Source organism: Sinohyriopsis cumingii, chromosome 17, assembly GCF_028554795.1.
Source record: "Sinohyriopsis cumingii isolate HCF-2022 chromosome 17, ASM2855479v2, whole genome shotgun sequence".
NCBI classification, from domain to species: domain Eukaryota; kingdom Metazoa; phylum Mollusca; class Bivalvia; order Unionida; family Unionidae; genus Sinohyriopsis; species Sinohyriopsis cumingii.
Genome location: NC_142977.1, coordinates 30,315,296 through 30,326,680, shown reverse-complemented (window position 1 = coordinate 30,326,680; position 11,385 = coordinate 30,315,296). Strand labels below are relative to the sequence as shown.

Here is an 11,385-nt window from a genome sequence, read left to right as displayed (position 1 = left end):
CAGTCCTTTATCGTACCTAGATCACCAGTTTTCTTGACAGAGTTGAGGTGTTTCTTAGATCGCTCGAAGTTACGCAAAATGGATTCGACAGCAGCCTTATTCATCAGCAATCATGCTTTTGAAAGATGATAACATTCGTGAGTTTTTAGTAGCCATTCATCGTATTTGTGGAAAAGCTTTCACTTCACTTGATAGCAAGGTTCGTGACGTCACTGGTGCGTACAGAGGTGCTGAACACAACTCGTGTAATTTGCAACTGAGAATTGACGAAAACAAAACAAAAATTCCTGTGTTGCTTCATACCTTACGTTTGTATGATTGTCACGTAATAATGCAAGCAGTAACCACTTCATCAGGATTACCAAAAAGCGTGATCCACAACAACATGGAAAAAATACATTACGTTTAGGCTGTGACAATTGCATTTCATCGATTCATTCAGTTTATGAATTTGTCCTAGAACAAGTTAACGAACAATCTGACGGCAGAGAACCAGTAATCATTCGTCAATACTGTTCATCCAGTACGGATATTTTAACGAGGAAAGGTGTGTATTAATAAGAGTACTTGATTGACTTGGACACAATTGCTGAACCTCATTTGCCACCGAAGCGTTTTATTCATTGTTGTCATGTGAAGATATCTCAGAAAAAGGTAATATTACTACTTGTGGAGCAAGCTCGGAAGAAACATGCAAAAAAAGTTTGGTCAGCATTCGAATGTAAAAGCCTCGGTGACTATCACGATATGTAGCTGAGTACATTTGGGTTGTTCCTTGCTGATTTGTTTGAAAAAATTCGCGATACTGCCTTGCAACTGTACAAGCTCGATCTTGCACATCACTTCTCGTCACCAGAATGAGTTGGGATGCACTGCTGTCCAGAACCAAAATCGAGCTGGAATTGCTCACTGACATTATCTGCACCTTTAAACGAGCGATTGCTCCGTGGCGGAATATCCATTTCAAGCCACATACACGCATATGCCAACAACTCACGGGTATGGCCACGCTGACCCCAACATATACATTATGTATCTAGATTTTTGAAAAAATAACCTTTATGGGTTGGTAATTATGCAACCACATCCGGTTGGTGGATGTAAGTGGATCGATCCTACGCACATTCACCTACAAAATACGTGCATGATCAACAGTGATCACCGATACTCCTATGAAGTTGACATAGAATATCTTAAACATTTGCATGACGTACACAACGATTATACGCTGACACCATAAGTGCAGTTGGTTGTCCCTGTATCAGTGCACTATCGTTGATGAATCCGGATGCAAAGTCACTGAATGAACCAAATTGATACTAAGGCTTAGGACGAAATACAACCAAGTTCTATACATGCGAAATCTACAGTTGTATCTGCGATTGGTTATGCGTGCAACCAAAATCCATCATGTGCTTGAATTTCGCCAGATGAATATGGATATGAGAATTAAGGCCACCGATGACTTTGAGAAGGACTATTTCAAACTCATGAACAATGCCGTGTTTGAGGAAGCATGTAGAATCTACACAAACTAATCAGCGTTGATCTTACCGTGATAGTGAGCAAGCCAGCTTTCGAAGGCTTGTCACTGACCGGTTCTTTGAATCCATAAAAATCTTTGATGGTGGACTTGTTGCCGTTGACAGTAAAAAAATAATCCAACTAAACTAACGCTGACAAAACCGGTCTATGCTGGTTCTTCCGTGCTGTACTTGTCGAAGCTGCTCATGTATGAGTTCTACTATGACAATATCAAGTCGTTTTTTCTGTCGTTTTTTCTTCAGGATTGGATCAAAATGATGTATATGGACACTGACTTGCTACTGGTGCATATCACCACCAGTGATGTGAACTCGGACATGGCACAACTTAGTTTGATTAACTGATTTGAAAACAGCGAGTATGCGAATGAACATCCGGTTTTTTAGTAACGCCAATAATATAAGCATTGGCAAGTTCAAAGACAAATGCTCGGGTAAACTAATCGAAGAATATGTGGAAATGCAACACAAAATGTACATTATTGTGGTCGGTGGCTCAAAAAATATAAAAAACATTCCATGGGTGACTGTGCAATAAGATTTCATCGACGAACTGTACGTAGAGTATCTTCGAAACCGACGTGAATTCGTTCACACGGCGAATATGATACTGTGCCAGAAACATCACATTGGTGTATACCGATGCACTAAGGGATGGATACTCCCCGATGGAATCACCACTTCCGCGTTTGGTCACCGTACTGTTGTAAACCAACTTACGATTGATAGTGGTTAACGTGTCAATACAAATACTGGTGGCAGTTCCGTATTTACTGGAATGACTTCCAATTCCTCTCGCACAAATGCACGGCTGGGAAGCTTTGGTTCAACAGGTGACGATCCCAATCAGTAATCTGTATGTGGTCATAGAGGATCAATTCGTTCAAAAATCGTTAATACATCTACTAACCATGCTGAAGCATTAGCACGACGTTGTTGCCCGGCTTCCAACTCTCCAGATCCATACAAATACCGAACAAACTTGAGTCCGAGTTGTTGTAATGGTGCTGGCTGTAAATCATTTTCTTAGTAAAAGTAATAGATTTTTTGTCGAATTGCATTGGCGAATTTTAATCCAGTCGTGCGTGTGACTTCATCGTTCATTGCTGATATTACCCATGGAAGTCATGCTACTCATTCCTGAGACCACCCTGGCTTTAAGAAGAATTCCTGTGTGTCCTGATGACCGAATAACCGTTCTGCAGGAAAGCGATTAAATCGTTTCACAATAGCTTGGTGACATGCACATTGACATGTCCGACACTAGTTTGGTTAACATCACAGCAACACATCCGAGAAATTCTCTGCCAGGATCCACTTGTAACAATCGTGGCAAAGTGAGCGGTCCACGTGCATAAATATGCTCGAGTGCATCTACAACACTTGTAGAATCTTTTGATGTCGATGGCTACGCTTCTTTATATTTACTGGTCACATCGACAATGGTTACGCGTAATTTACCTTGTCAATCACGAACACGAAAGAAATAAAACAATTTGCCTGATGGACCTCATTTAGTGTTTGGACATCGAACCAACCACGTGAAATTTTTCTTGGTACTGGTAGGTAAATTGGCAACAGCGCTTGTTTGGCCAACCATGTTCGAGCAATCCCAAGAGTGACCTTTGCCGAAATATGGAGATCACCAGTTAGTGCATCAATCTGACCTTTGAACTGAGTGCGATGTTCTTGTCGTTCCAGATGGGCTTCAGTTTTGTCACTACTGCTGTTGTCTGTGCACTCCAGGAGAGTACTTCATACTTCGATCCTTCATCTGTTACATTTGCCACCAATTACTTGAAGCTGTGGACTGTTTCTAGCTTCGTACCTTGGACCCTGATGTCCGTGCTGATGCCCTTGGTGTTGTTTGTTATCATTTTGGTCTTCTCTGCACTAATTTCCATGCCGTAGGCTGCAGAGTTTTTGTCAAGGCTCTTTACTAAGCTAGATAATTATTGCTCATTTCCTGCTAGTCTGTCAATGTCGTCGGCAAAACGTAAGTTGCTGACTGTTCTGCCTCCGATGCTGACTGTCCCTTCATGCTTTTCAATCGCGTCAGCCATGATTGTTTCCATAAAGATGTTGAATAGTGTCGGAGGTAGCAGGCAAGCTTTTCTGACTCCGACTGTCATTCTGAACCAGTCCCCTATGCTGCCGTTAAAGTATACAGCACTGGTGCCCTTGTCATAGAAGTGCTCTATTACTGTTGTCATTGATGTTGTACAGTCTCATGGTTGCCCACAAGGCTGCATGCCCTACCCTGTCAAATGCCTTCTTGAAATCCACGAAGACGTGGTACAAATCTTGCTGGTGTTGAAGGTACTTCTCACACAACATCCTGAGGTTGAATATCAGCTCTATTGTGCTGCCCCCTGCTCTGAAACCCGCCTGTTCCTCGGCAATGATCTTCTCCGCCTGTGGCTTTAGTCTGTTCAACAGTATCCTCAACATGACTTTGCTTGAATGGCTTATAAGACTGATTGTACGGTGGTTTTGACACTGTTGCAAGTTGCCTTTCTTGGGGAGGGTGATGATAAGTGATTGGGTCCACGGCGATGGCCAAACTCCTGTTTGCCAGATCTTGTTGCAGATATTTGTGAGGGAGATAATCGTTGCTTCTCTACCAGCTTGGATCAGTTCTGCATTGATGTTGTCTACTCCTGCTGATTTCCTCTTTTCCAGCTAGCTAACTGCGGCTTCCACTTCTTCACGTATGATAGGGTGGTTGTCGTTGTTAGTTGCTTGAGGGACGTTCAGTACCTCTGGATCTATTGTGTCTCGGTGGTTGTAAAGTTCTGCACAGTATTCTATCCATCTTTTCAGAATATCGTTTTCTTCTGTGAGACAGTTTCCGGCTTTGTCTTGTAAGGATGTAACCCGCCGTTGTTTTGTGCTTGTTAGAACTTCGACCAGTTGGAATGCTTTCCTGCAGTCGTTCCTTTTGAAGTTTTCCTCAATGTCTTTGGACTGTTCTTCTATCCAGTTCTCTTTTGCTTTTTCATGCTTTTCTTGACTTCCCGGTTGACTGCCTTTTACTGATCTACCCCTTATGTATCTTTCTTTTTCTTCTTCATTTTCCTCCTCTTGTCACACAGGTTCAGGACCTCAGCTGTGACCTAGGGCTTCTTGACTGGGCGATGTCTACCAAGGATCTCGCTGGCTGTTTTGGTCGTTGCTGTATCGAAAGTGGTGATCAACGTGTCCATGTCGGTATTGCCAGCATCGAGGATGATGAGCGATGCAACTTTTCCACCAATCATTGCCTGGAAGGCTTTTGCTACTTTGGGATCCTTCAGTTTCTCGAGATCAAATCTTATTCTACTCGCGTAAGTAAAAGCAATAAAACATTTTCGTGGTGTTTATCATGACTGGAAGTAAAGTTAAGTAGGGTAGAATTGTAATGTTGATAAATGGTGAGCGGCATCGTGGTTTGAGTTTTGTACCACCAATATCACGTATCACAAAACAAAAAGGAGACAAGTTTTATAAAGTAGCATTATCATCAACAGATGCCGGAGATGAAATTGACTTTGAAGTACTCAAAGTGTATTCTGAAGGATGGTTAACCGTCTTTGGCGTTTGTGTTTAAGATTAGATTTTATCATTATTATGTACCTAATGGAATCTGACCACGTTGGTGTGGTTGCGGAATTTACCGACGGGGTGTTGGATTAGCTGGCAGTGGGTGTTAACGTCAATATTTTTGTTCGACTTGCTGATGAATATCTGCGCCAGAGTTGTGTTACCAAACCATCCAACACACTGTCATACAATTTTGTTACGGGTCAAGTAGAAATCGCCATATGGTTTCACTCTGTAAATTCTTTCGGGCACTGACATTCGCCATAAACTCTACTCCCCCCCGCCATGATAGGGTCAAGTGTGTGGAAAATTTAAATTGATAAGAATGCATGAGTCACTTATATGTTAAGTAAGTCAATTTTAGTAGGTCGGGTGGCAGGGACCCAAAGGGGCAAAAAAGTCAAAATGCCCATTTTCATACTACTCCCAGATCGCCTTTCAGGGCCTCATCTGATCACCAGTATTCAGCTGAGTCTATTTTTATCTCGTGCCTCTCTTCATTCTCTCTCGAATCAATGTTTGCGCCACGTGCGAATGTTGTTACTATTAGATTAGTCACTAATGGAGTTTATCGAATGTATAATATTACTACTTTTGGAGCAAGCTCGGAAGAAATATCGGAATTACGGGAGACTTTGTTTATTGATTTTAAGGGGTGATACCTTTTAATTCTAAAATGAATATTTGAATGTCGTTTAAACCTATCATCTTGATAATTTCCAAGAACGGTTTATGTCAGGTAGCTGTTTTGACAAAACAATTTGTTCCTTCCATAATTTAGATAGATTGGAAGATTGGTGAAATTTATGATAAATGGCGTGCATTGGGGTTTGAACTTCAAACTTGTTATCATGTGACGTCACAAAACGTGTGTACGTCTATATCCGCCATTTTGAGTCCCTAGCCCTTCAAACCGGCACCTAATAACATTGTTTTTCCCGCATAATTACGAAGGCATGTCTCATTTTGTGCGTAAGAATATAATAATACATCACATTCTGTTGTGCATGTCAACTGCACGAGACTGAAGGCGTGACTTTTCTACTTGTTTTCTTCAAGTAAAACATTTAAATTTCAACCATCATTGTTATTCTTTCATAAACAAAATAGATCGATCAATAAACCAACGCATAAACAAATGGAGACACAAACAAGTAGAAACATGTAATGATTTTCAATGTTCATGGGCTAAAATCAATAATTTGGCTATCGTTCAAGTTAAAAAGCTAATTGTTAATAAAAAGTTCATATTTCTAAAAGTATTTCAGGAAGACTTCTTTTTAACATTCGACACAAAGTCATGTTCCGTTTGGCAAGTATTTCGTTTGAACAAACTGAAGATGAAACTTCTTTGAACGGTTATCGCTTTTATTCAGTATCATCCTACGTCCAACATCACCACAAATACAACATTTGACCATACTAATTAAACTGATTTGTCAACAGTTTTTGGCACAAATACTGTTGTCGTGAAAAGGATTTGTACATAAACGTTCTGGCATAAAACACATGCTGCGAAATTTTAATTCGTAACTGAATTTGTATCCCGAAAATCATTGTCCAGAACCACTATGTTAAGATGACAAGCTTAGTGATACACTTTTTTAAAAAAAAAAACACTTTTAAAAAATGTCAATATTGTCTTTTTGTAAAAATAAATAAAAAATAACTGCATTTCTATTTGATAGTAATATGCACGATTACATTTCAACTTTACTATTCTGTCTTTCGATATAAGCAAGGGAACTTCCAGCTTTATTTTTATTTTCGTGTTATAGGGCACTTAATTTCAAGTATAATCTATGTATCGTTTCTATGAAGTAAATGTCCTTATCGACAGTTAAATCAGATTATTATCTTGAATATACATGATGACTAATGTTGGCAAACGTTTCTTAGGGACTCAAAATGGCGGCGCAAGGTGTGCACACGTTACATTATGGGCATTTATGTACTCAATCCTGACGTCTGTGAAAACAACCCAATTTCCGATTGTGTAGTTTGGTTCTCGGGCCTTACTTGCTACCACACATGTATTAGTACCATAGGGGACCAGTCTACTGATTGCGCAACAAAATTAGTCTGGTTCCCTGCTAAGTATTCCCGCTGCGTTGCACTCTGTTTTATTAGTATAGTATATATTAGTACAGGGGGCGCTCACCAGTTATTATGTACTTTAGAGAGAGTGACGTATGTAAGGTTAAGTTGTTTGCATTTAAAACATGCACATTGGAGAGAACGGTGGCATACCTCTATGCTACATTAATGTAATGTGGATGATATTTCTTTGGATATTGTACTTTTGGAAATTGTACACGATTTAAACACACTGCTAACTAAAATGAATTCTCCCTTGTGCTAAAAAAATCAGCCTGAATTAGTCTAAAGCACACTATCCACAGCGGCTATTAAAATAGGGAAAATGAATTTTGCCAGACTAGACAACACCATCTTTTGAAAGTGCAATGAATGAATTACCAAATATATCAAATGTAACGAAAGTTATGGGCTCTTTTTTATACAATTTACCTCTTAATTCAGGAAGTGAAAATGATTAAGTGGAGCTAGCACTTTTTTTGAAAGATGCACATCTGGATTAAGGCAAAGCTGTATACTCTATAACCCTTATTACACCCATCACTCATATACCAAAGTAAAGAGAATTAGAGGTTCTTTGAATTTTACCTAAGATATACAATGTCTTTTTTTAAATGACCGGTATAACCAGTGAGAAAAGCCGGGGAAATTCTTTTTCTTTAAAATCCTACCTCATGTAAAATACGAAACTGTAGAGCGCCACCTGAGCGGCGTACAACACAGAGAGCATACTGAGCAGGGAACCAGACTAATGTTGTTGCGCAATGAAGAAATACGGCAAATGATCAGACAACAAATATAGATTGGTTGAGGACCAGTCGGATAACATACATGTGTTCAGCAATCCTTACTGTTACAAAAAACACGATTTTTAAACAGTTATTTTCCGGCAGAAGCAAAAGATAAGTAAAATGCCGAAGAAAACCAAAGGAAAAAAGAGGGACGACGATTGGGACGATTCAGAATTGGTGAGGAAAGCGGAAGAAAAGATGAAGTCTCTGTCAATGGAAAACAACGAAGAAAATATGGAAGGCAAAAAGTCGAAAAAGGTTCATATAACAAATGATATTATTCAACCAATATATAGTTAACCTTGGTGTAAAGCTACCCTGTTCCTGAATCAGCGCATTTGCTAACATATTACTGCCCCTTGTACCACACTCCTGTAGAAGTGCCACGGGGTGGGGGTGGGGGTACTTGGAACTATCAAAAAGTAATGTGCACATATTTCACCATACTGCGCATATATATATATATATATATATATATATATATATATATATATATATATATATATATATATATATCGTGCGTCATAAATGTTTGATGATCAAAAAGCAAACTAAAACTTGATTTAAATGATTTTTATACGATTATTTAGCGTTTCTTTGTATAGCCCAATTCATGTAATGAAGTCACCTGCTCGTACTTAATTGGACATGTGCGATGTAGTTGTTTTGGGTTCATCACTATTTTTCTGCACATGTTGGGCTATACATGACAGTGAGAATAACTGGCAGGGGAAGAGCTCGGTGGGGTGGGAGTGGATGTGAGTACTTTAGACCACTCTGTCAATCGGGGACTGGTATGTTAAAAGACGAATCATAATAAGTACACAGAATGAAAGTTAAAGTAACAAAGTATGAAAAGATATATATATATGGATCAGGATAACTTAATCAGGTTGCAAATGCAAAGGTATATATTCATTTTTTTATGGATTTTGTTTTGTGAAAGCATAATTACATATTTTTTTAAAAGTTATTCCTTTTGTCAGATGGAAAATAATATGATTATGGGGATGTACCAGTGGATGTATCCCACACACCCCTCATCTGACATTTCTTTGCCATATGGAATGGATTCAGCCCTTGACTCTGATTTTAAAAGCAGTTAACCTTTTCTGGGTCAAGAAAATTACCATGTAGATCATGTTTAACCTCATTTTTTGTGCAAATTACATCATCAGTTGCGATAATGCCAGACTTAACAGAAATAGCACCTTGTGAGTTATATACTGAAAAACTGACATTGTGTACACATTCTGGAAGATGCTGACTGCCCTTCCAACAACCTTATGATACAGATTCAGTTGTAACTATGACAGTTGAACAATAATGACAGTGACGGGCAAAAGAGTGTAGTTTTTTTAATGTGGGTGACATTGTTTTTTTAATTTGAATAAGAAATGGAATCAAATGAAGTGCACTAATTGGGTGTACAGTAGATTATAAATGAAATAAGTGACTTAAAAGAAAGATGAATTAAACTGAATCAGATCCAGCCATTCCAGTTATTACTCCTGTTGTGATCATTCTGTCCACCTAATTTTAAGTCTTTATTTATTTTAAAACAACATAAGTATATGATATATACAACAAAAATACCTAAATTCAAATTCTGCCTTCTTACAATCATAGTCTCATGCTTGTATATGTTCTTGTAAGTACTGGCCGATTTGCCATTTATCATACCTGTCCATCTGAGTAAAGTCAAGAATGATCAAGTGATGTCATTACTTAAATTTGGATAGAGGTTGGTTAAAAGTAAATAATTGATATCATAATTGTTTAAATCAATGAAAACACGTAAATACTTGTGTGCACTGGTTTTGAGCATATTTTACATTGGTGTTTCTGGTAACCAGTGACAAAGCATAGGGGTAGCCTAAATAATAAATTGTTTTTCTTGACATGACTGTTGGTGGAGAATAACTGGGTGAAGAAACGATTTGTGCTGGAGTGTTCACTTTATAATTCAGTAAGATTATCTGACCACTTGCTACAGTTTAATAAATTTATTTCAACGAACCTTTGTATCCTGAATGGTATGTTTAATCCCTCTTCTGTGAATCCATTGCATTCACTTTTTAATACTAATCACTGTCAGATAAGTAACACAAAGAAGCAAAACCAACAAGTTTAGTAAGATCAACAAGCAATTATTTTTTGGTATCCAGATCTACCTGCTAGAATGATAATGCTAATTTGCAGTTTACAGTTGCTGACAAAAGTAGTTGTGTGTGTATTGGGGGTGGGGGCTAAAGAGTTTATGTTAAAAATTAAAAAAATTCATCCAAAGCTTTATTTTTTCATGTGACATGATATTTGTTATCAATTTATTCACACATGTACTGTGTTAATTACTTGAATTGATGACTGGATCTTAAAATTTCATTTCCTGCATTCTGAAAACTTTGGTAAATAGGTAGTTAGAGGGTTTATTCAGCAAGTGAAGTTAGAAGTCAGCAGTCATTTAAAATATTGCATACGGTTATTAATTTGATTTAATTTAGTTGTCTGTCTGTAAGTTTGAATTTTTTTTTTATTTTTAATTTCATTACGTTTCAATTTAATGTAATTTTGTTTACTAGGAACTTGATATTTTTTCAGAAAATAGTTTGACATTGACTCTTCAGTTGTAAACACCTAAAGCTGACCTAGTTCCCAACCTTGATTTCAGAAATCACTGAGACAAGTAAACAGCTTGTTATTTTTATCTTATTATTTAAAGTAAAATGGTTGATTTTTGTCATGGTCATACTGGGACTATGTGCTTTTAGACATAAATACTTCTCGAAGGTTCTGAAAAGTTGACTCTCATCTGGGAACTTGTTTTGCATTTCAAGTTCCTGTATAATCTTTGTTTATAGAGTTGTGGCTTTTACGTTACACTGGAAAGTGTCAGTTGTGTAAGTTGGAGTTGCAATTTAATTTTTATTCTAATTATTTGGACTCTAAAGGATAATTCTTTTTCCTTGAAATATATGTTTACTCATACCGAATCTGAATTCATGGACATTAATTCAAACACCGGATTATTGTTTGTGAACAACACAGAATTGTAGACCTTACATCACCATAAAGGCTACAGTATATGTCATTGCTTTCCATCTTGGATTTTTCGTCTTAACTCGGAACTTGAATTCTTTAGAACGTTTCATTACTAGGACTTCTAAAATTTAATTTGTGGATTGTTTTTGGATTTGATTCTTAAAAATCTTAAGTTCTTACCTTTTCATTTATACAATAGGTTTTTTCCAAGGAACTAAATTATTTGTTATATTTTTCGAAGCTTGATGTATTCACTCTTTCTTTTGTTACTGTTTATTTGAGCCTAAACAAGTAACATAAGACATTATATGCTTGGCTTGTAAGTCTAA

The 11,385-nt window shown here is 37.7% G+C and overlaps 1 protein-coding gene across 1 annotated transcript in view; it reads left to right on the top strand.

Annotated features, from left to right (window-relative positions):
- The first annotated feature begins 7,989 nt into the window (after nt 1-7,989).
- LOC149778345 (ATP-binding cassette sub-family F member 1-like) overlaps nt 7,990-11,385 on the top strand; it is a 61,651-nt gene continuing 58,255 nt past the window's right edge. Inside the window, exon 1 of the mRNA XM_089939167.1 lies at nt 7,990-8,272. Within this exon, the coding sequence (XP_089795293.1) occupies nt 8,135-8,272 (138 nt within the window). The 5' untranslated portion in view covers nt 7,990-8,134. The remainder of the gene's footprint in view (nt 8,273-11,385) is intronic.